At 39.4% G+C, this 25,622-nt stretch overlaps 2 protein-coding genes across 2 annotated transcripts in view; one reads left to right on the top strand and one right to left on the bottom strand.

Moving 5' to 3' along the window:
* RSPH14 (radial spoke head 14 homolog) overlaps positions 1-25,622 on the bottom strand; it is a 69,596-nt gene that overhangs the window by 15,196 nt on the left and 28,778 nt on the right. The window lies entirely within an intron of this gene.
* The window catches only part of GNAZ (G protein subunit alpha z), a 46,686-nt gene continuing 21,250 nt past the window's right edge, over positions 187-25,622 (top strand). Inside the window, exons 1-2 of the mRNA XM_042829249.1 lie at positions 187-237; positions 19,388-20,658. Of these exons, the coding sequence (XP_042685183.1) occupies positions 19,936-20,658 (723 nt within the window). The 5' untranslated portion in view covers positions 187-237; positions 19,388-19,935. The remainder of the gene's footprint in view (positions 238-19,387; positions 20,659-25,622) is intronic.

A 25,622-nucleotide genomic window follows, 5' to 3' on the forward strand; every position in this document is an offset into this window, starting at 1 on the left:
GGGCCCGCGCCCCCCGCCCGGCTCCCGGCGGGACCGCCCCGCGCCGCTGCCTCCGCGGGCCGCCGGCGGGCGTCGGTACTGCGGCATCGGGCGGAGCGCGGGGCTGCGTGCCGGTAGCGGCGGGAGGGCAGCGTCCGCCTGCTGCTGGGCGGCGGGGCCGCTGCGAGAGGGCCGCGGGAGGAGCGCGGGGCTGCAGCGATGGACTGAGGCGGCGGGGACTGCCGGCCCGGCGCCGAGGTGAGTGCGTGCTGTCTTCTGCTTTCCTCCTCCTCCCTCCGTCGGCTCCGCGAGGAGCGTTTTCCTCTCGTGCGTTTCCAGAATGAAAAGGGGCTTCTGCGGGGGGAAGGAATAGATGTCATCTTGAAACGAGCGGCGGTGGTGTTGCTCGGTGATGGAAGGGATGGTCGTCACCGTGAGGTAGGAATATTTTTCTGGTTGCAGAAGAAAAATCGTAAGGGTAGGGCGGCTGCCGCCACGGCTAAAATGACCTTCTCCAGAGATGCCGGCCTCCTGTCGGCTCTGCTTCAGCTCCAGCCGTTTTCATTAAGCTCAGGCATCGCCCTTCCTAGCCCGGACCCCAAAACCAGTGTCCGAGCTGCCCCGAGCCGCCGCGCCGTGCTGCCGATCCCATTCGGTTGTACCTTTGGGGGAGAACCCTCAGGCACGGCTCTGCTCCCGGGGCTGTGCAGCTCTCCGGGTGCGACCTCCGGCTGCTGAGTCCTGCAGCCGCGGCTGCTTGTTCCGAGGGTGCTCTGCTTCGTTCGTGCGTGTGAGGGATCGGGAAGTGTTACGGCATCAGTCTGCACCTGTGCACGGCTGCGGTGCTGAGCCACAAGTTCCATGGTCTGTTCGCATCTGCATTTCGAGTGACAGATTCCTCTGTGCGCACCCAAAGCTTCGGTTAGCCTACAGATCTACAGACAAGTGTCTTTAATTTCTGGCAGTAGCACTGAGCTGAGGTTTTTTTGGCTGTTTCCCTGAAGGAGCTGCTTAATGTGTTGTTGCAGCATTTGCTCGGGAGGCTGCTGACCTATCTCAGCAGCGTTTTCCTGGGCGAGATTTGAGACAGCCTCATTGCTTTTCCATCCAGCTCCCTTTACATCCATTTACTGGTACTAACGTGACTCCGATTGGCTTTTATTCTGGCTCTGTGTTTTGTGCCATTGTGGGTCACACCCGTGAAGTGGCCACTGGAAGGTCTTCTGCAGGGGTTACACAGCAGGTGAGGCAGAACCGTGATGCTGTGGATGCCTACTTGTGGATCATGGAGTCAGAATAAGGGTGTACTCTGTGCTTCCGCGGGGAAAACTGTTTCTGACTTGATGGATGGAGAATTTGTAATCCAAGCTGATGGCTTAAGTGCCAGTACAGATAAAAGTGTGGCTTTTCTACAGCAAGGCACAAATTTGCCACCTGAAGAGACACAGGTGCAGGGATACAGCTCTGCAGAACAAAGAGGTGTTTGCCTTTAACTTAGTTGTCTCCATCAAATCATTAGGCTGGAAGCTCTTACCCAAAAGCACAGATCCCTGTCCTTGGATAGAGGACACCGTTCCAGCGCAGGCCTACATGTACAGAAGAGTGAAATTCAAGTCTTCAGGAAACCAGTGACAAGTGAAATAAAGAGAAAACATCTCAGTCATATGGGGTATTTAGGACAAAATCTCCTTCCTTCTACCACTAAAGCACAGACTTGCGTTTTCAAAGAACCACACTACTGTGTGCATATGCGTGCCCTCAGAAAGGCAGATTGACTCCATGTGAGGCTGCAGATTTCATTCTGGCACTGGGCCTTATGGAGGTGAATAAATTCTGCTGCATGAAGAATGTGCCACCTCGTCTGAGGATTATGTTCTCGTAACTTCACTGCCTGCTGGTGACAGAGCTGGCTCTTTGGGAGGCACTACTGCCTTGCAATCAGATGTATCAGGCTTTCAGTGAGTCTTGGTGTTTCAGCTACAGGCCTTGGGCTTGGATTTAACTACATTAATAATTTTATTCTAAAAATAACTAGAAAAATAGCTCTGGAGTGAAGTGAAAGTGTTCTCGTTGTCTCAGTCTGGATTACACATTAATGGAAAAGGTACATTAGATATTAAGAAATCTAGAGTGAAGCAGAAAAAAGAAATGTGTGCCTTCTTAAGGGAATCTACCTGCTGAGATGTGGGGAAGGGGATAAGCAGAGGGATAAGGATAACAGAAAATTCAGTGGACAATAAAAGCTTAAATCCTTAAATGGCGAAGTCAGCTCTTCCTCTCCAACTTAAGCAGATAATGATTTTGACAGCAGATAGAGCCTTGGTTGATACGTAGCAATGAGGTAACATAAAGGAATTATATCTTTCGCCTCCCCCCCCGCCACCTAATTAAAGAAAATCACTCTCGATTCTTTTGGGCTAAATCACCATAATTGCACTTATTTCAGAAGATATTCTCCAGATTTATGCAATTGAAAATGAGAGTTGAATCTAACTAGCTCTGTGTAAAGATTTGGTCCTGCTTCCATGGGGCTCGCTGGAAGTTTTGTCCCTGCTGTCAGTGGGACAGTCCAGGCTCAGTATGAGCACGCAGCGTTTCACTGATCAGATTCTCCCTCTAGGATCAACAGTGTTGAACAGTTTTAAAGCAGATTTCAGTGAGGTCACAGTCTCAATGACAAATTCACTAAGACTTTCCTGGAGTCACAAGCTCTAACTTGTGAATGATCCGTTTATCAAAGTATTAATGATTTAAGCACGAGTCACAAGTGGTGTTCCCTAGGGGCAGGTATTGGGGCTTATCCTGTTTAAATATCTTTATTGATGATTTGGATGAGGGAATTGAGTGTACACTCAGTAGGTCTGTGGACAGCACCAAACTGGGGGGAAGTGTTGATCTGCCTGAGGGTAGGAAGGTCCTACAGAGGGGCCTGGAAAGATTGGATCTGCAGGCTGAGTTCAACAAGGCTAAGTGCCGGGTCCTGCACTTTGGCCACAACGATGCCATGCAATGCCACAGGCTTGGGGCAAAGTGTCTGGAAAGCTGTGTATAGGAAATGGATATGGGGATTTGGTTGATGTTTGGCTGAACGTGAACCAGCACTGTGCCCAGGTGGCCAAGAATGCCCATGGCATCCTGGCTTGTATCAGAAATAGTGTTGCCAGCAGCAGCAGGGTGGTGATCGTTCCCTGTACTCAGCTCTGGCGAGGCCACACTTTGTGCACTGTGTTTGGTTTTGGGCCTCTCAACTACAGGAAAGACATTGAGACTGAAGTGCATCCAGAGAAGGGCAACAAAACTGGTGAAGGGACCGGAGCACAAATCTGACGTGGAGTGTGAACTGGAATGGTTCAGTCTGGGAAGAGAAGGCTCAGAAGAGACCTTACAGCTCTCTACAACTGCCTGAAAGGAGGTTGTGCTGAGGTGGGGGTTGGTCTCTTTTTCCATGTAGCAGTGACAGGACAAGGGACAATGGCCTCAAGTTGCACCAGGGGAGGTTCAGGTTGCATATTAGGAAGAATTTCTTCTCTGAAAGAGTGGTCAGGCACTGGAACAAGCTGCCCAGGGAAGTGGTGGAGTCACCACCCTGCAGATATTTAAGGAAAGGGCAGATGTAGTACTTAGAGATGTGGTTTAGTGGAAGTATTGGTGGTAGGTGGATGGTTGGACTAGATGATCTTAGAGATCTTTTCCAACCTTAGTGAATCTATGATTCTACAATATTAATCTCACTGAGAAAATTTAGGGTTATTGCTAACATACTGGCTGAGGTTATTCACCTTCAGTCATAACACCTTACTATGGGAAATAATTAACTAATTTATCTATGATAATTTTTAAACCAAAGTCCTCCAAAATAAAAATATTGGCATATTTAGAAATACTATTATTGGTTTTATTTTTATTTTTAAAAAGGTTAAATTTTGTTCCTTGTAATTCCCAACATATCCAAAATAAAATCACATTTGTTAATAGTTACAATAGATTCACTCCAGCCTACTTAAGAGGAGAATTTGACCTATAATTTTTATTATATTAAAAGTTAATATTTTTATTAAGCTTTCCAGAATCAGTATTTAAGAAGCCCAATTTTCATTTGCCATATTGATGAAAGAATAGTAACTGGAAATAACTAGTCTGACCCATACCAACTACAGTTGATTCTATTCTGAAAGTCCTCTTGCAATTTCAGATACATAGTATACAAAGAATATGATGCAGAAGGGTTTATTCTGCAATTAAATCAGGAGTTGCCATAAATTAGCAATTTAAGTTATCGTAGCATTATGCCCTTGTAATCAAGAACGTGATTTAACCTTTGAAATGAGAACTGCAGAGAAAAATATGCTTCTTTCTCAACTGTTGCTCTTCACTAACACTGAAGAGTACTGGTGAAGTAAGATGGAAGAAACAGCTTATTGTTGGGCCATCATTTCTAGCAAAGTCTCCCAACATTTGTTACTATTACATGAATTTAAAACCATAACTGACAAAACACATGGCAAAATTTCAGAAGGCTGCAGCTTTCTTTGTTGTTGTTGTTTTCTTTTTTAACTTCTGCTGCTCAAAGTATTATCCAGAGTTCAGCAGAAACTCTCCCAGAGTCCCATTATTTTATTTAGCATTGGATATGTAATGGTTTTATTCAACAAATTCTATTTTCCTCTGCCCTTGTTTTATCTCTAAGCCCCGTACACCAGAGGGCTGTTTCTGGTCTAGATTGCTAAGTCATCATATCAAAAAACAAGTATGAGAACATTTCCAGGCAATTCTGTGCTACAGAAATAGCCTGTGAACTCACCAGTGATCATGTTGGCCAATAGAAGGACATAAAGAGGCAAATATGAAAAGCTGAATTTAAATTCTAAATATTCATCATTTTGCCATTATATTCTTGTGCCCATAGGAAAATTATGACAATTTTTCTCTGCGTAGTTTGCACACTTGGGAACCAGTAAGTGTACACAGTTCAGAAGGTTGTCCATGCAGTGTGGGGACAAATAAAACTTGTCATTATATGCCCATTCAAAATGGAATGAGATTAGCATACATGTAAAGTTACCAGATGTAAAAAAAGAATGATAAAACACAGAAAGTAAATAATCATTTTTTAGGAATTACATCTTGTTAATCCGATATTTTTACAGTCAATTTACGCAACAGTAATTCCCTGGACTTGGCAGGTGGAGGGATTACTCTCATCACTTTTAGATGCTTATAGTAGGTCATGTACGTATGAGGTAGTTGGTTAGGTTTCCCTTATAGCTGATGGAGAGAAAAATGGATTCCTCCAGTGCAGTTAATCAAACTGCTTTTTGACCACTATTTTAGACTGAGATTAACTGTCCTCTGGACATGACAATTGTCCCTATTGACTACAAAGGAAGCACAGAGTGACGAGCTCAGGGGTAGCCAACTACATACACATGCTAAATCTGTACAGATGAGCCCTATTCTTACCGTATACTGTAAAATATAAAGGATAAAAATAGTATAATTTAACCAATTTCTAGGTAATTTTCATGATATTTCACCATATTTTACTTCTCCTACTTAACAAGCTTGTTTTCTTTGATAGTGAGTAGGCCAGCACACTCTGCTTGTCCTCTACCTGTATCTTTACAGTGCTATTCTATTGTGGATGAAGTGCTCCACTAAAACAGTACAAGTAACCCAGGTCTTTTATCCAGACAGTACTTACAGCATGTATCCCCAGTGTGTTTCAACTCTCGTTCTGCATGCCTGTTTTCTGTATTTTCAAACCTTATTGAGGCAATTTAGAATGACTACCTTTATCTTCCCAAAATGCACTGACACAAACACAGACAGCATATCAAGTGTTGACACACAAACACAGTTGACACAGTTGTGTCGTGGAAAGAAAAAACACAATGAAACTGAACTGTAATCAATTCTGATGGAAGTGTCATGGCGTGGTAACAAAAACACAGCTGGATGTTTATCTCTGAGAGGGCTTGCTGTTTGGAGAGGGTAAGTACCTGGTTATTAAACATCTTCCTTTAAAACATAAATATATATATGATTCAAATGAATAAAAAGTGTTATCAAGGAGACTGTCTGGCTTAAAATAATACAATTCATGTTAACGTCTTGTGTTTTATTTAAATGAAAAGTTTGTTCTCCAGATATCTACCAATCCATGCCATAATGTCTGAGTATTTAGAATGTATTAACAAATTGTTATTTCATTTGGATGTGGAGATACATTATCAGTTTATACAGATATGCAAAATATATTCTGTATGGATGTCTTAAGAGGAAAGAAACTGTAGTGGCTGTTAACTGTCCCTGATATTTATGTAATGGCAGAAGATTCAAACCAATACTTACAATTTTTTCATATATTGTAAATGTAATTTAAAGCATTAGAATACGTTAGTAAAATAATGCTTATGATATGAATGAAATCCATTCTAAACACTGTTGCAATAGAGCATTTCTCTGTACTGCCAGTGAGTTGATTGCCAGTGAACTGCCAGTGAGCCCCTCCACATTTGTTCCAACTGGTTCTTGGTAGGCAGATTTTTCTCTCAGGATGCCTTTCAGTACCTGGCCTTTTAAAGTTGGTAGTCAGCATGCTAAAATAGAAACCATTTTGCACCTGGCAGATACTTTCATACTTTTATAATTGGTAGGAAGGCATTGTGCTTTCATTTTGTAATGCTCAATAATGGTAGAATCTCTCCTTAATCAGTAATTTCAGAGACATGTTTTTACCTCCTTTTCAATCCATTTATGTTCATGAACAGATAAACTTACCTTAATTCGTAATTCAGTGACATTTATGATGGTATTTAAAATTCTAAGGTTAGCCTATTTCAAGTTTGAGCAATTGTTCTATTATCACATTATTTCCGTTCCCTGCCTAGATGTGCCTAAGTCCTCTGATTGTGTTTCTTGCTGTGAGCATTCCGAAAAGCAGATCTGAACTTTGCCTCATGACTGTGATTACACAGGTGTGTAAAGTTTTGGGGTTTTTTGCATAGGTGTTCAAAAGGAGAAATAGAATACTGAAGCCTTTCTTTAATTTTCTCAAGTTATAGGAACATCAACAGGGCAGTAATTTCAACAACTTATTAATTCAGGAGATTGTTTGTTGTTTCAAATGTGGTCAGACTGTAGGCTGACATGCACAGTTCCTGTATCAGAACAGTATTCTTTACTTCCACAGGTCAATTAAATATACAGTGGTCTGAAAAAAATGAAAATATCAGGTATCAAAATCAACAAGAGGAAGGAATCTATGTCGTTTAACACTGCAGATTACAATTCTGTATTTTCCCAGAGAGGACTAATTGTATGCTGCCGTGCCAAACAGTTCAATGAAGTAAAAGTCAAAACACTGGTGAACTAATAACCTACCACCAAGGCAAATCATTTCACTATTGATTCTGTTATAGTTGTGTTCTCAGCCAGTGCAAGTGAGTTATAAACTTAAATTCAGTGCTTATAGAGAATATTCCCCTGGTCTGTGACAAGAGAAGCCTCTCTCCACATTGTGTTGTTTGTTTAGCAACTGTGCTTTTTCTCCCTTCTGCAGCCAAGGATACCAGGAAGAGCCACTGCTGTTGTGGACTCTTGGGATCATACCTGGAAACTCAACATTCAGGCTGAGGTTCAGACAGCTCTAAAGTGAAGGCTGGATCATGAAAAAACATTTCCCCAAATCAGATTTTAAACTAAGCATGGTGCAGTAGAACTACATGAAATTCTCTGTATTTTTGGCCAATTAATATTACTTTTTATTTCTGTCTTCCTTCTGACACTGGCAAACAATGAATGCTGAATTAAAAATGCTGCAATATCCTAATCTGGAAATCATTTAGGCAGGATAATTTTTGTAGGAATTGATCTAAAAGAAATGGGTAACTCCTACTGTAACTAAAATACTGAACACTTCGAAGTTGGATGCTCAGTCACATGGAATTCTTCAAGTGTGCAGTGAACTTAATTAACAAACAAAGGTGAAGTTCTCAGTGAGCAGAACAGTCATCTTCCTTCTTAACAAGCTCTCTGAATCATTCTACTAGTAATGGTATTTTATTTTGGGAGAATTTCACCCAAGTGACGTTCAATGAATACCCAGAGAGTAAGGTACTCTCTCATGATTCTACAGTCCAAATTACTTCTATACTTTTCCTCCAGTCTTTCATAAGAATTAAATGGAAAAGGCTGACTGAATGGAAGTTTATAGTAACCTACAAAAAAGCACTTAAAAGATGGACAAGCAATGAACAATTACTCAGGATCATCTGCTACCTCTGAAATGCGGGGAAAAAACCTTGCTCCAGAAAATACCTGTATTTAAAAAAAATCATCTAATCAGGGCAGTGACCAACTGAAAAGGCAACAATTGTAGTTCCTTTTCACTAGTGGGAAAGTACAGATCGCTGAGTGTAGTTCCCATTCCATATTCAGCAGTAAGTCTGAACTAAAGAATTTATGTTATGCTAGAGATGTGTCCCTGTTGTATTCTGAAAAAGCTTACTGGAGGCAAATTTTAAGTTTGGTTGCCAGAATCAAGAAGGGCTAAATTTGATTAAAAATCTGAGTGAACGTAAGAACTTCTGCTGATGGTGTCACTTTTCAGCCCTCACTGAAAAAAACTTTGGATCAAAGAAGACAACGGAGACATTCTCCTCTTGCTGTCAAATTATTGTTGAATATTGTTGTCTTCTGATCAAAACTAATAAAAGTGCCATTTAAACTGCCCTGCCTTGCACAGTCAGCAAAACAATATTGAATAACACTGGGCAAACATCTCAATTATTTTGAAAAGTAATTTTTTAAATAAAACTCCAACTTGCTTTGCCTGTGTCAGAGTAAATTATATATAAAAGGTGTATGGTCCCAGAAGTTCACCTACTTTATGATGACACAAGAAAATATTTTCTGAGAGAATTCTGCATGTGTTATTGTCTTGATCAAGCACAGTATTTTGGTGTATTTGGACAGCATCTCATTCTGGTGTTGTTTGTTTCCAAATATACATAGTCCACGATTAAGCAAAGGTTATCTACATAACGGTACTTTTGGATTCCAGATACTTAATGTTCTCAGTCGAGAATTAAGATTTATCAGTCAAGAATTATTCACAGAACTCATCAAAATCTTACATAAGTCGATTCAAGAAAATAATGAAGTGCTTGTGAAGGAGTGTTAAATAAACATTTTTGTAACGGAGGCCAGATGGAATCCTGTCAGTCTGTAGCTGTTCATATTCAGCAATAAGAGATGAAGTGCAAATGCAGTTTTTTTTAGACACACTGGTTATTATCTGTCTTCACATAGGATGTGAAAAAGATTTACACATTTGATGAAGTTATATTAAGAGCATATCAATCTCATCATTTACTTGATAACTGCATCTGTTTAGTCAGAATCATCAACTGTAGATTCCATATTTTTAAAAATGTAATTTAAAAGGGTATTTCAGACTTATCTTGTTATAAAATCCCTGTGAAATCCTATTTTTCTCCACAAATAATTTATCCAGCTTGTATTAGGATTGGTCAGAGACAGGTGGAGATCAACAGAATACAAACAGCACAAGGCCTAGATTAAAGATTTCAGAAAATTATATTTCACCTTGATGGAGAAGCTCTCTTTTGCAAACAGTACAAAAGATGAAAAGGGGCAGTTAATGTTATTGTTATGAAGAGCAGTCATTTACACTACTTAGTGATGGATACGAGTAACAGAATCTAAAATTTTATCTCCTTCTTAAGGACTGACAAAAATTGTCTCCAAAGAGTCAGTGAGACAAAATCAATGTTGCATTGACATTCCGTTTTCTTATTCTGCTACTTCTGTGTTATTCCCATGTCTCTAAAATAAGAAAACTGCTTAAAACTTGTAGTGGATATTTTCCTAACACATGGAACCCTCAGAAGACAAAGGGGATAACAGGAGTTGCTTCCAATTTTCCTTCTAAACTATGTTGTGCAAAAGATAGTTAGAGATGTGACTGCTAGTGCACGTGGATTTCAGCAGCACTGCCTCTTAATGGGATTGCTGCCAGCTGGTAGAACTTGAAACAAAACTCAAATTGCTTTCAGATGGGTGAAGGGGTCAGTAATTTCTTTTGTCTCCTTTTAGTTGAGGTGGAAAGGTGACTTGGCATTTTTGTAGAGTTAAAAATCTTATTTTTCTTGGTTTTTGGGATGTTTGTAACTTTTGGGGTAGATACTGCATAATGAGTTGTTCTTCTAAGTAGAAATTTCTAAGTGAGAAATTTTTCAGTATCAGAAGAGGGAAAAAAGCACAAAATTTCTGAGAGTTGTAAAAGGCACTAAGAGGCAGTATTCATTGTCTTTTCCTCGTTACAATACTGGCTGTGATATCTCAATTTAAAAGTCTTGAGGTATGCTCTAAATGTACCATGGCATACCAAAATCTACACTTCTAAGCACAATGATCCTGAAAGGCTGCAAGGTGTTATCAGGCTAGAACTGGTATGATATGTAACTCAAGGTATCTAGAAATGGACAGCTGAAAACACATAAAAACTCCCCACCCCACTTCCGCTGAGTAATCTGAGCAGTTTCAGAAGCTGTCATATACTTGACATAGTTTTGAAGACAAGCTGTCATTCCGTTATGTATTGTGAGTATTGCCCCACAGTTGGTAAACTTGCTTTGTGGGTTAGAGTGAATTTGGAAGCTGGAACACATCCAGCTGCAGTAGCTTTCGCACTGTTTTGACCTGCTATGCCTCACTGAGAAAGTTGTGTATGACCTTCGTGTTGAGGTATGGATGCATTCTGAACAACTGCCAGCATGTATATTATTTCTTACCCAAAATATATTTCCCTTAATTGTTTTTACAACAGTGGATATTGAGAAAAAAAGAAATAACTTCTCAGCTTTTTTTTTTCTTGCCTATCACATAGGTGTAAAATGTGGAACGCCAACTAGAATTGCTAGGAATCTAGTGGTAAAATTTTAGCTTTACGTGCTATTTTAGTACTGTGATACAGTGATACCACAAGCAGGTTTTGGCTTTTTTTGCTAATACTAGAAATGAGAATTGAATAACTAAGGATTTATTGCTGAATAATGAATAAACTAACAGCTAGATTAGCACCTTTCAGCTTTTAGATAATTTTAGGTAGTACCACAGCTATTTGAGTCAAAAAGAAATGTCACTGAGAGTAAAGAGTAAAGAGAACAAAAGAGCAGACGTTTGAAATGTTGCTGTTAAGACTTGTGCTGCGGGTGCTTAGTAACTTTGTCTGCTATGTGAAACTCTCATTTAAGCTCTTAGGACTGCTTCACGCAGAAAAAGTACCTGCAAATTACTCTTTCTTACTGTTAAATGTTGCAGTGGATCAGTTCTTAGTACTTGATTCAAGAGCTTATCTAAGCAAAGTGAATGAAATAAGGATCACAGAATGGCGAGAGAACTGTAATTGAGTACCTTGCTAAAGAAGGAGATAATGTTGGTAGAGCTGTGATACAAAAAAGAAACTTTTCTGGCTTCAGCATAGGACAACTTGTACAACCAGAATGCGATTATTTGCAGACAGGGTTTAATGGACTACTGAAGATGTTGTCACAGGTTTTAGTAAAAACACTGAAACTGTGGTTGTATGGGTAGGGAGTTAGCAGGAGTATAGGGAATAAAAAAATAATACCTATCATTAGGTGGGAAGGAATCTGCTGAAAATGTGCCCAGACTTATTTATCTGTTGAATTTTAAAATACTGAAAATTAATCAATAGACAATACCTACTCTCATATTTTTATTATAGACAAAAAACATATTTATGGAATGATGTGAAAGTGATTCATAGGATAGTGACAAAATGTGCATAGCCCTACAAATGTATGGAAACATCTTGTTTTTGTCATAGTGTGATTAAAAATCTCTGTGGTCAGATTTTTCTCGTGCTTGCGTAAGATTGAGCCTGAACAAACACATTGTAAATACCAACAGAAGTCAGGCTTGGAACATGTGCGTACAGATGGAAGTTAATGTTAAATCACAGTAATACTGATATTTCTTCTGTATCTCCAAATAACACAGTAAATTATGAGATCGTATAGAAACCCGAATCTGAAAGTTTCACAGAATTTACTATTTGTATCTATTACAGAATCACAGAATCACAAGGTTGGAAATGAGCTGCAAGATCATCCAGTCCAACCCCCCTCCCATTCCTATCAGTGCCACAAGCACTAAACCATCTCTCGTAGCTCCTCATCCAGGCGCCTCTTGAACACCACCAGGGACGGTGACTCCACCACTTCCCTGGGCAGCCATTCCAGTGCCTGACCACCCTTTGAGAGAAAAAGTTTCTCCTAATATCCAACCTAAACCTCCTCTGGTACAACTTCTGGCTGTTTCCTCGGGTCCTACTATTTGCCTGGGAGAAGAGGCCAGACCCTTTTGCACCACAACCTCCCTTCAGGAAGTTGTAGAGTGCTATGAGGTCTCCCCTGAGCCTCCTCTTCTCCAGACTGAACAATCCCAGCTTCCTCAGCCGCTCCAAATTGTATTCCTACGAAAGTTATTAGGGTGTGGATATTGATTCACAAGAGCAGTATGAATCATTACTAAATACTATTTTTTCATCAGTAAAACTCTGTGCATCGCTAATCGTTAAGCATCCTGCCAGCAATATTTTAAAATACAGAGCATTACGTTTATTTTCACCTGTTGAAAGGCTTGTATCAATGCCCACTGAAGTAAACTAAAAGCTTTCCTTTAAGAGTAGGTAGATGATAACCATAGCACTTCATAGGGTTTGGGGGTTCTTTATTACTGTTTTTCCCTTTAGCATTGACAGTGGTATTTATTCTGCTGAGAAAAATCTAGATGTTCTCATTCCAAAGTGTTACTTAACATAGGTTGCTATTTCAGCATAACTGCCTAGAGTTCCTTTACTCATATTGCAATCATGTTTAGTGCCAACTAAAAATATTCTTGATCTCAGTAGAAAAACTGAGGTTGATTAAGAAAAAACCTAACATTATCTAAGAAACGTTGTCTCTCATGGGGATGAACAGTGAAAAATGTGCCAAGAGTGTAACTATAGATACTTGCACTGAACTTAAGCCAGAAGAGTGCTTGTTGTCCTTTGTCATCCAAGGCTAAACTCATCAGTAGTACCTCATATGCCTCATGTGTAAAATGTTCTGAAGTTAATATACATCTAGATGGCAAGGCAAAATGTACAAAAACTACCAGCTTAGATTTTTAAACCAGGAGTTGGTCATTGTGCAGTGCTGTACTTACATGCTGAACACTTCTGGCTGCAGAATTGTTTTGTGTGGAAGTACATCTGCTTTTGGGATACAGCCTAAAGCACTTTCACGTCAGACATAGAACATGGACAACTTCCTTCACCTTGTGTGATTTTTTTTTTTAGAAGTCTCCTCTGGATTAGAGGGAGAGTAACTGCGGTAAGGGCTCAGCTGTCCGAGGTGTACCTGCTGAAGTTCTTGTATGCAGCAGAATTGTAAGGCTGTCAAAGCTTCTAAATTTCAAAAGAGAAGCAGAATGAGACCATGCGTGGGCTGCAGCTGTAATCTGTGCCTGGTAGCATGCAAGTCTTCTCCCATGAGTCACGTTTTATAGAACACTGGATTCTGTTCAGCCTCGTGTGTGTGTTTGTTGTTGTCCTGGGTTGTGGTCTAATACTTCTTCCACTCTTCATCTCCCCTTCTGAGGATAATATCATGTTTAATTTGAATTTCGAAGATGGATCCTAAGAATTTCACAATTCCCTTTTGATAAAGTTCATATGATTAATTTTTTATGTGGCGCAAGACTGGAAATTGCTGTCTATACTACCCACCAAATTCATCCCTGATAATAGCACTGATTCTTATGCTGATATTCACACCATTGTGTCCTTTCTCTTGAGTGAGGAACAGCATTTTTATCCGCTTTTATGACTTGCTGTGAGGATGGTATCTTCAGCGTGATTGTCCGGTGTTCTTTGTATTTTTCCCTGAATTAGATCATCATGAGCTTTATTCTTTCACAATCCTGCTTTCCTTTTCTACCTTTTTCCATTTTGATCAGCTCCTTGATGCCTTCCTGCATCATGTTGTTCTTTTCTTATGCTTTTTGAATTACTATCTCCTAACTGCAGTATGCAACTCCTACATTCCTTTTTTGACTTCAGCTCATGTTGACAAGTTGCTGCTCAAGTGTACTCATTCAATGTACGTCTGTTTTTCTAATTTTTTTTTCTTCACTGTGTAACATTTCTCATTCTCTGTTGCTTAGTTTCCAGCTTGAACTGTCATGTTTCCAGCCTATTCATTCCATGCTTTCACTCAGTCTTTCCATGAATTCAGTGTTGATCACTTCAATTGAAATCATTTCCCACATTTTGCTTTCTTTGCTTCTGAAACCTTATTCTGTCCCTCATGGTAAGGTCCACCTTGCTGACTGTTGGCCCTTATTCATGCTTAGCAGTGGCTTTTTTCCTAGCAAAACCATTAAGGAAAAGATCTGATCTCCCATCTGTCTTTTTCCACGATGGACTTACGCTGTCCTCCTTTCATTTTTCTAGTGTAAATGAATGCCCTATGTGCAGACCCACCTTTACAACTTCTGAGTCAATCAATTTCTGCCAGCTTTCTTTTTCCCTCACTATACTTTAACCATCATCACAGATAAAAATCATCTCATTTTCATTGCTTCCATTTACTGGAGCACCTTCTACTTGCCTCTTGCTTGGACTTGAGCTTCAGTCTTTGACTCTTCACTGGTTGCTTAGACTGTATTGTTTTGATTTTTTTAATTACTTTTTGAAACAAAACCCTTCTTGTTTTGAGGACACTATTATCTGTGCTTGGGTGCTCAGGTTTTTGCTACAGAGATTCTAATTTGGACCTCAGGTTAGGTTATATCTGTCACTGGAACAATTCAATACAAGCATGCTTTTTCTCTTTCATGTGGTTTTCTTTTCACAAGGCTATATTGTCATCCTGTTTCAAATCCCTCCAGATCTCTTCTGCTATGATAACTAGCAATACTTCCCTGTGTTTTAATAAGGTATTGTGTGCAATTAGGTTGGGCAAGTAATACCAAATTTGCCAAATTTGCCAATGATCAAACACAGTGTTTACTATTTTTTTTTTCCAAAGTAATAATCACCTCCTTAAGCTCTCTAAGATTTCTGAAACAGTAATCTCCTTTTCCAGTGGTATGTGAGTCCTAGTTCATGAATAGACCACAAATGAACTATGATAACAGATGATAAAGGCTAAACAACAACTCTAATGAAGCCATAGCCTACACTGCTGTCATCACCTGAGCTGTGTCCAAACCACCGATGCTGGTACTGACTGGGTACTGCTTTTAGTTTGTTGCTGTGTTACAAATTTCTAAATGAGTCTGATGTTCGTATGTCCCTAAAGCAGCTGCTGTGTGTTGTTTCTTCTCTTCCTTGTCCAGCAGCCAGGATTTTCTGCACACCCACTGTTAGACACGCTGTACTATTCTTGTAATATTTCATTCTTTATGGAAGTCTAAAGGTCAGCTCTGAAATGGCCATGGTGGGAGATTCTGGTCTTAGTTAAACTACTGTGAAACACAGGAGATCATATGCAGCCACTGACGCTACTCTTCATCAACGTAAGTCAGAACTGTTGAATTTTTAACTCTCTTCATGAACCATTTGGTATTACGTACTGGTAGTGTTGACATTTCACACTACCTTGAGGTTGTTTGGACTCAGTGAAACAGGTCATGATTTAAAATACCTACCAAGGGTCAATAGTACTTAGGTATTAACGCTTTGTATGATTTATGTTTCCTACTTCCTGAACTAAGCAAGATGTGCATAGTTAAAAGGTAAAATAAAATAACTAATAGTTAGAGACCACTCTAATGTGGTCTTGGTCATAGCTGAGCTGATGCAAAATTCTATACTATTAACTAAAGATGACAATCTAGCTTTGTACAAGCAGGGCCTGAATACTTGGTTTATAAAGAATGCATTGTGTTCACTATAAATTCTTATGTTTCCACAAAACTTGGATCAAATGTACATGGTAAGCTTTGATGGGGTAATAAGCTTAGCTGGTGAATAGTACTGACTAGCATAACTTGTATTTAGATACTGCTGAAGTATGTTGGATGTTTTCCAAACAACAGACAAAAATGGGATGTTTACACCTATGAATATGCAACAGATTTTCTGCAGTGAGACACTTTATTTAAGATACTATATTTTATCTGGATCTCTGATGGGCTGAGGCCAGTGGGTTGAAGTTCAACAATACTATGTGCTGGATCCTGCACTTTGGCCACAACAACCTCAAACCTTGAGTATTGTGTTCAGTTTCGGACACTTCGCTATAAGAAAGACCTTGAGGCCCTGAGGCTCATCCAAAGAAGGGCAGCAAAACTGGTGAGGGGTATGAAACACAAGTCTTATGGGGAGCGACGGAGGGAACTGGAATGGTTCAGTCTGGAGAAGAGAAGGCTCAGAAGAGACCTTATAGCCCTCTACAACTGCCTGAAGGGAGGTTGTGCCAAGGTGGGGGGTTTGGCCTGTTCTTCTGCTTAACTACAATAGGATTAGAGGGAATTGCCCCAAGTTGCAGCAGGGAAGGTTCAGATTGGATGTTAGGAAAAATGTCTTCTCTGAAAGAGCAAAGAGCAAAGAGCAAAGCTCTGGAATACAGAGCTGTGGAATGAGCTGCTTAGGGAGGTGGTTGATTCACTGTCCCCAGAGGTGTTCAAGAAACATTTAGATGTTGTACTAAGGTATGTGGTTTAGTGAGGAAATATTGATGGTTGGTGGATGTTTGGACTAGATGATCTGAAGGTCTTTGCCAGCGTTGGTGATTGTACGATTCAATCTGCTCAGTCTACATACTGATAGGTGTACAGAGACTGCGTGTAATGGCAAATTAGTTTCTCTGGGTTTTCCACCATTTCTTCGTAAAATGTCCTTCTACTGTGTATCCCTAGCTGGCAATTCTAATAGATCTCCATTTTTCTGTATAATCTTGATGAGAACCTATCAGAACTACCAACAATTTTCCCAGAAAGTATGCTGGAAGCATTTATGGCAGCGTGTACATTCATAGTGATCTGGAAATCACAAGGAGTCACAGGAATGAGTGGCACATTGGAGAACTTCTTAGGATATTTCACATACTGTTTTCTTGAATGTGTCCAGAGTTCCATTTATCTTTTGCAGTGATATAATGCTCTCCTCAATACCGTGGTACCAATCTGTGCTGGCTCATCCTGGTAGTCATGAATTTTATCCAGGTCTACAATGGTTGAACTACCTATCTGCCTTAAGCAGGGTTAGAGATAGGAAGGGATTTAAAGATAAATATAGAATCAGTGAAAGTATTTAAGAGTGAGTGGTAGACAGCAAGCTCAACTGTCTACAGCTAACGTCCCAGGAAACTTCAGGAAAAAAATGTAAACCTGCAGTCTTTCTACCTTTCCCTCTGATGTTAAGGGATCATTAATGATTGTTTTGTTTGTCATTTTTGGGTAGAGGCTTCACATTTTTGGACATCTTCATAAATATATATTGGAAACTGCTGAAAAGGGATGTACTATGTTGCAAGAACTTGCCTAATGACAAGATGCTGTTATAGAACTCTAGAACCCAGAAAAGCATAACTGTGGGGCCTGAGATCTGAAAGCAGGCACAGACACTCTACCATCACACCTGCCCGCCCATCATAAACTAGATGAGATCTGTAAGTTATGTGAAAAATCCCCAGAGAGAAAACTATGCAGGGAGAAAACTGCAAAAAACAGATGCTAAGATTAGGATGGCAAGGGAAGGTATATCTGTAAAAGTGAATCATCCCATGATGTAAGTGATGTTCAAAAAGGAAAAATATTGTTAAATCCAGTGCTCCAATTTCAAATACTTAATCTACATATGATTATTTTTGAATGTTGGAATGTTTCCTGCCCAATACGGGTTTTATCATTATGCTTAAGAAAGTAAAAGTGAAGTGCAAGAAGCTTCAAGTAGTTGTAGCTCAGTTTCTTTTCCCATAAAAGTTAAAGATGAAGCACCTGGCCTGGATCATTCTGTCCATTTCCTACTAGTGTGGAATCATCCTCTTCAGTATGCATTTTTTGCTTCATCCCATCTATATAGAAATGCTAGTAACTTCATGCAGGAAGAACTTCAAATGACTTTCTAGGATAACATTTAAAGTGGGGTTTGAGAGACAGTCTTATTAAAATGCAATGGAAATAGTATTTGTTTAGTAGGTTTTACCATTTTGTTAAACCTACCTCTAAGAATATCTCAGTGGCATGCAGTTTAGTTAGTAAAAAAGAAAAGCTCACCGAAGAGACCCTACAGACAGAAGTAGACAGACAGTGAGGTAGGGCCAGCATACAATAAGGAAGGTGTGACTGCTGGTGCTCAGAGCTCAGTGAGAGCAGCAAGCCCTTCCTAGAAAAAAAGACAAGTCACCAATCAGCTGTTTCCTTTTGTGAGAGGTAACTGCTTCCTGCTGTTCCTTCTGCAGAGTTCCAACTAGTAAGCTTAAACCCTAATTTGGGAAAGTTGCTCTAACAGTAACTGCAAAGATTTCAGACCTTGCTTTGGATAGGATTTCCTGTGCTTCTATTTCATGAAATCTTTACCTTCTGGTCATTTTTTCCTGCCTCTCCCAGAATTTTTGCAGGAAAAAAATGGAAGTGGCTTAGCCAATGTTAGCTTTGCTAGGGAAAAAAGCTTACAAAGTTTGTGACAGTTGTATGTCATTTGATATACTGTTGATTATGCAGGTAGGAGGCTTAACAGTTCCATTCTTGCAAGGAGAAGGAATACGTTGCCATATTCTGCAAATATCAGTAACTTTCTCTCTTTCACAAAATCATGAAGAAAACTTAATTGCTTCCTTTTGCTTCCTAATTTAGTTACTTAAATGTTCAGTACAAACAAAACAGAAAAGATGAAAGAAAACTCAGGAGAACATCTGAGTACAAGATATTGATATAAATAGAGAGACTGGGAAAAGTAGTTGTGATTGTTTCATTTTTCTGCTTCAGGAAAACCAGTCAGAACAGGACCGTGCAGGAAAAGCACTGCCATAAGCTCTTGCTGAGGGAGAAATTGGGACACAGCTCAGCGCTGTTTGTTTTCATGTAGGTTTAGATAATAAAACACAGAAGGCTGAAAAGGAGACTTGATTTACTATTGTTCAGAGTTGTTCAGAGACTACATTTTCTTAGGTCTGCGAGTTTCAGCTGTCCCTACATTATTGCTGGGATTTTGAATTTTTGTTTTTCTTTACGTGTATTTCCATCTCTATTTTACAGTTGAGATAATAAAAGGTTTTGAAGTCTAGAAGAGGAGAAAACAGCGAGCAGTTTACAGCAGGGAAGCAGTCTCCCACTTCATTCACTTCTTTCTCTCGTTGTTTGGCAGGTGGAAAGCACAGGCTTACAGAACTGAGTTGAATCAGCTGAAGAAGTGAGAGCAGAGGAACAACAAATGCAGTACGACTGAAAAGAGTGTCAACATTATCTAGCAGCATCACCACAGCAACTAGAAAATACAGTAAGAAGACGAGAGCTAGAGCAGCGAAGGTGAAAGTGCAGCTCCTACCTTTGGACAGAAGGCAGCAAAATAATTATGCAGAACAGAAAAGAATATTTGATGGATCTAGCCAAACTGTGGCAAAGGGAAGTGTCCCTTCATTAACAGGAATGTGCCACTGTTTATGCACTGTAAAGGGGAGTGCCATGAGATTTACTGAAGAGACTTTTTCTGTGGTTGCCTATCTACACATGTTTGCACCCCTGCTGGCACTGAATTAGGTGGTACAAGCCTCTTGGACCAGTAGGTATTGGATTTTTCTTCCCCGAACAAGGTGTGCCTGGCACGAGAGCTGATAGACACCACAGATCTTTCTTAGAGACACAAAGAACTGAGACAATCTCCAGCCTTCCCTTTCTGTAACAGCCTGCTATACCATGGGATGTAGGCAAAGCTCTGAGGAGAAAGAGGCAGCGCGGCGGTCCCGTCGGATTGACCGCCACCTGCGCTCTGAAAGCCAGCGCCAACGAAGAGAGATCAAGCTGCTTCTCCTGGGCACCAGCAACTCTGGGAAGAGTACTATTGTGAAGCAGATGAAAATCATTCACAGTGGTGGCTTTAATTTGGAGGCTTGTAAGGAATACAAACCTCTGATTATCTATAATGCAATTGACTCCCTCACACGCATCATTCGGGCTCTAGCTACGCTTAAGATAGAATTTCATAACCCTGACAGAGCATATGATGCTGTGCAGCTCTTTGCCCTGACAGGTCCAGCTGAGAGCAAAGGCGAGATCACCCCTGAGCTTCTGGGAGTCATGAAACGGCTCTGGGCAGATCCAGGTGTGCAGGAGTGTTTCTGCCGCTCCAACGAGTACCACCTGGAGGATAATGCTGCATACTACTTAAATGACCTAGAAAGGATTGCAGCACTGGACTACATCCCTACCGTGGAAGATATTCTGCGTTCTCGGGACATGACCACAGGGATTGTAGAAAATAAGTTCACGTTCAAAGAGCTGACTTTCAAAATGGTGGATGTGGGTGGACAGAGATCTGAACGCAAAAAATGGATCCACTGTTTCGAGGGGGTTACAGCAATAATTTTCTGTGTGGAGCTGAGTGGATACGACCTGAAGCTGTATGAAGATAACCAAACAGTAAGTACATCTTCTGCTCCCTAATCCCCTTTTATTTCTCTTCCCTTCCCCCTCATGAGCTTGATTGCTTTCGTTTACTTGGCTACTTTTCCCTCACTGCGTTAGATTTTCAATATGTATTTATTTACTGTTGAGGTTTGTCTCAAGTGACAGCAGAAATTTGTCAGGTTTATCTGGGTAAATAATTATTCCAAATGTCACAAAAAACAGTAGACATCTTGATGTACAGAATGGGTAACTTGGACACTGTGGGCATTATTTTGCAAATCCTGGGTAACTGAATCTAAAATAGCGATGAGTACCAGTTGTGTCCCCCATTCTTCCCTCCTGCTTTTTCTTCACTGGGATTTTCAATCAAGATTTGGGATAACATAAAATTAGTTTAAAACAAAAACCCAAATAAGGAACTTTAACATTTTCTTTAGCTGTTTTTGTTTATGCGGTTGACTTGCCTCATCCAATGAATATTCCCTTTTAATACTATTGTTAGTCTCTGGTTTGCACAGCACACAAATAGAGTAACTATGGAAATATATAAGTACACTTACAGATGTGCAACTATGTGTTTGTAACAACATTCAATTTGCTTGAGATAACACAGGGTTTTACTTGAAGTTATATCTTGATGGACATGTAAAATGTAATGCCTAAGAGATGGGAGTTTGTGGGTAAGGCTAGGAACAAACAAGGATTCTACCATCTTGTGGTTCGTAAGCATGCTCTGTTTTGAAAACAGATGCTGTCAGGAAGAATTAAAATCTACACTGTAAAATTACAAAATTAACTTCAAAATGCTTCTATTTCTCTTATACTCCCTTACTTCTTCAGCTATTTTATATTTAGAAAGCTAGTTCTCTAAGTATCAGTTCCTAGAATACTCAAGAACACCAGCATCCCTGTTGTTTTACTGCAGGTGCATTACTTAACTGTTTCTGGGGAAGAAGTCCTCAAAAAGAAAATTTTACTTTATCTTTTATTTATTTTTATACAGTGTTTGGGTACTAACAGTATCAGTAAGATCTTTTAACAAGCTCTAGTGATCTGGCTTAGTGGTTCTCTACAGAAGTGGAATACTAGTCAGCCTTAACATCTATTGCTTATCAGTCTTTCTGCCCCTTGTTCATGTGTAGCAGACATATCTGTGTTAGAGTTTCTTTATGGAGTGTCTTAAGCTTACTGTACTACACATGTGTAAGAGCTATATCATCTGCTGGACATCCTCTGGAGCTTGTGTATGTGTAACCCTACTTTGTATGCAGCTGTCTATTTCCTTTTCCCCTTTTGCTTTAGAATTTCAGTGAACTCTTGAAACTCTCATAACAGACTACGAACTTATACAGGCTTCATAAAGCTGTAATGTGGGGGAACATTTTGAGAGGAAGGTGAATTTCCTCCACAGACGGGCTCAGTGGGAGAGCTAAAGCACTACCTAAGTTGTCTGTCAGAGTGAAGATTTCACTGTCGTGGATTTTCTTCTCTGAGAAGCTATGCTGTCCTGTCCTGGAAAGGGGGCCCACCATTACTTTTGTCACTGTTGTTTGCTTTGCACTGGACTTCTGTAGCGTCAACACGGATGCATATCTGACTCTTCAATTAAAAACTGCTATTGAGAACTGCTGTCCTCTTTAAAGATTCAATATCCAGTGCTCTCAGATAATTATTGGAATAACTGCAACAGCTTTAACAAAACACGAAGGCCTCCCCCAAATTATACATATAGTATATAGCCCTTGCTGTTCACCACATCCCTGAGGAAAGATGAGCTGTACCAGGATTTGAAAAAAACTTCAGTGACTTCTACCTAGTCTGCTATTTGTACAACATCACTTATCATGGTATCACGGTACAGATAAAAATATGGTCAAATGGCCTAGGGGATTACACAGCTCTGGAGATAAGAGTTTACATTGGCTGAGATGGGGAACTGCATGAGATGGATGGGGCTTTCGATTGAGGGAAAAAAGATCCACAGGTTTTCCAAATCTTCTGTCAGAAGTTGACAGAAGTCATAGAGATAGGATTGGAAAGAGATGCCAGTAATTACCTACAAGGCCTGTGAAAAACACACAAACCAAATAGAAACATGAATTAGTTAAAATTGTAGAACAACACTTCCCTGAAATCTTAGTCTTGGTGTTTTTTTGTTTGTTTCCTTGGTTTTTTGCTTGCTTGTTTCTACTGATGCTTTTCTGTAAAGTCTTCCTCATTCAACTTTTGGGTTCTGCTGGCCCAAACTAGCATAAAATGAGAGGATTGCTGAAGATAATGCATACAACTGTTCCCCTCACATCCCCTGCATTTAGGAAATAGGTTGCTGAATTGTCATTTTATACAATCTGTTATAGTTACTGGTACAATTATGAGAAATTATTTCAGTTCATTTGTACTTCTAACTCCGTTGTCAGAGCTTTAGGTTGCCAGTTTTTGGTTGCTAACATAGTTTTTAAGAAAGATTTTTTTTTTCTTATTAAAAGGGAGCTAAGTGATAAGTTTGAGAAGCAATTATACTTAGGTTTGAACCAAGACTACAAAATAGTTTCCAGAAATAATCCTTTTGTTTTACAAGTTTCCCTTATATGGTTGAATAGCTTTTGCTTGCCCTTTTTATGATTCTTCAAGGAAAAAGATGTTATTGCCAAGAACATTAACCTAAGCTGAATTTTGATCAAACGTTTCCATTTTACTGCAAATGGAATACTCATTATGAGACACTAGTTAACATTCTATAGGCCAACTTATCAAAGCGAATGTTTGCACCTATGAATAAATTTAGACTAGAAAGCAGAAACACTCTAACAAATAAAAGTTATGCTGCAGAAGAAAAATAGTCTGTTCCACATTTAAGGTAAACAACGAACCCGCTCCTTCTGGTAAGAAAATAAGCTACTATAGAAATACTTGAAGATGTAATGTGGTTTTTTTTCTCAACTTCTGAAACTCACGATTCAGAATTGCAGGCAAAGTCCCGTGGTTTGCCAACACATTAAGACGTACTCCTCCATAACAAAAGCTTGCATAACAATCCACTTGATGAATTTGGGTTGGGAAGGGGAAAATTTGGGGATAATTTCTGCATTGATGTGAAACTCTTCATAGTTAAATGTATTCAAGGTGTAGTACCTAGAGTTAGTATTTGCAGTTGTTTGACATAGGATATAAATAAGTGTGGGCCTGAACTCTTTATGATGTCAACTCTCTAGAAAAACTGGTAAATAATGGTTCTCAATTTGAAAGCAGAATAGTGAGAACTAAAATCTTGCATTTGGATGGTCAGTTTGATCTTTCTGTAGGTCAAATAGTCTGTTTTGTATGTTCAGTTTTGAGTGTATAACTGCAAGTATCTGAACATTCTGGCAACTTTGTATTCTATGACATGTTAAGTAAAAGTTACCATCATTAATTTAAGCATTATATAGGATTATATAATACTTTTATTTAATTTCTCAGGGAAAGAACAAAACCTGTCAGCACTGTGATGTAGTAACTTTTCTGAGGGAAAAATTCAATGCCTCTGATATGAAAAACTTTACATACATCTGTTGTAAGGTCTGCTATTCAAACGTCTATGGAAGAAGTGTTTTGGAAGAAAAAAAAAGAGCATTTTCAGTTGATTGGAGGCTTAAAACCATTGTTTCATCTCTAACAGCCTTGATTTCGTCATTGTTTATGTGACAGCCTGTGTCTCTCTGTGTTGAAGTATGCCTGTGAATTGCACTGCTGGTATCTGTTCAGATTCCTAAGCCTTAGTAACTTGTGCTTTGCGGGAAAGTGCTGCAATCACTCTCAAGTTCACATTCTGCTTATCAATGCTGCAATTTGTTTATCTGTGAATAGCAAGACTGAAAAACTGAATTCTGAAAAAAACACCTGATCCAGTTTTATGGGATTTTCATATTGAAGATGTAGAAGTTCTGCTTTATCAAGCACCTTATTGTTTACTAATGCGCTTGGGTAATAGTAAAGGGAATTTGAATTTATAACAGAAAGCCTCTTCTTTCTTTTATCCTAAAGAAAAGTTCTATTAATGAGTTTGTTAATCACAGTAATGTTTAAAGAAGTGCACTGAGATCAGCACTGTCTTTTGACACTATTCTGTAAGGAATTTAGGAAAGAATTCCTAATGAGTGTCAGGGCAGATTTGCAGCTGAACTAATGAAGGCAATTTGATATAGAAAAGCAACTTATTAATGTTATGTGGCTAATCAAAAGCATAAAACTTGAATGAAGTGCACAGAAGTGCTGGTATTTGTATTTCAGTAAGGTACAGAGTCTCCATATAGAATCTTGCTAGTCTGAAACTAGTGGTAGAAAATAGATTAGTTTAATCACAGAACTTGTCCCAGTGATTTCCATGAGAGTTCAGCCCAACTTGTAAATGAAATATCAAATCCCAGAAGATTGTAGTTCCACCAATGTGCAGAAGAGAGAAGAAGAATGCCCAGACTACTTGTTGCCTGGACAGTACTTCTTTTGTATTTGAGATAAGTTAAACTTTCTACTTCCTGGAGACAAATGAATGAGAGATGAGCAAGACAGACTTTTTTTTTTTTTTTTTTTTTTTTTTTTTTTTTCTGGGGCTTTTGCACTTTAGTCTTTTTCCCACTACACTTCATTCTGAGTAACATCACTTGCAGAGACAAAATTGTCTGTGCTAACACTTCATAGATCTGGCAAACCAGTATTTTGGTTTGTCTGTTCAAAATATGTAATACTGACTTGCTTATTAAATAGCAAACTGTTTTACTTATTAAAGTGAAAAAAGAACTCTTCATTTCTCTCCTACAACTTAGGCATTTTCTTCCATCATTCTGTGTAACAGTATTTTCCTGCTTATGTAGTATTATCTGCAAATGTGATCTGTGCATGTTTTAATTTCTGCAATTTCATATGTGCTTTTCTGCTAGCACAGAGCAAAAGTAGTTTTCTGTTTCCATGCTCTTACCTAATATGACTCAACTAGGTAA

The sequence above is a fragment of the Centrocercus urophasianus genome, unplaced genomic scaffold (assembly GCF_019232065.1).
Source record: "Centrocercus urophasianus isolate 14NV4802_14NV808 unplaced genomic scaffold, USGS_Curo_1.0 seq_30, whole genome shotgun sequence".
Taxonomy (NCBI): Eukaryota; Metazoa; Chordata; class Aves; order Galliformes; family Phasianidae; genus Centrocercus; species Centrocercus urophasianus.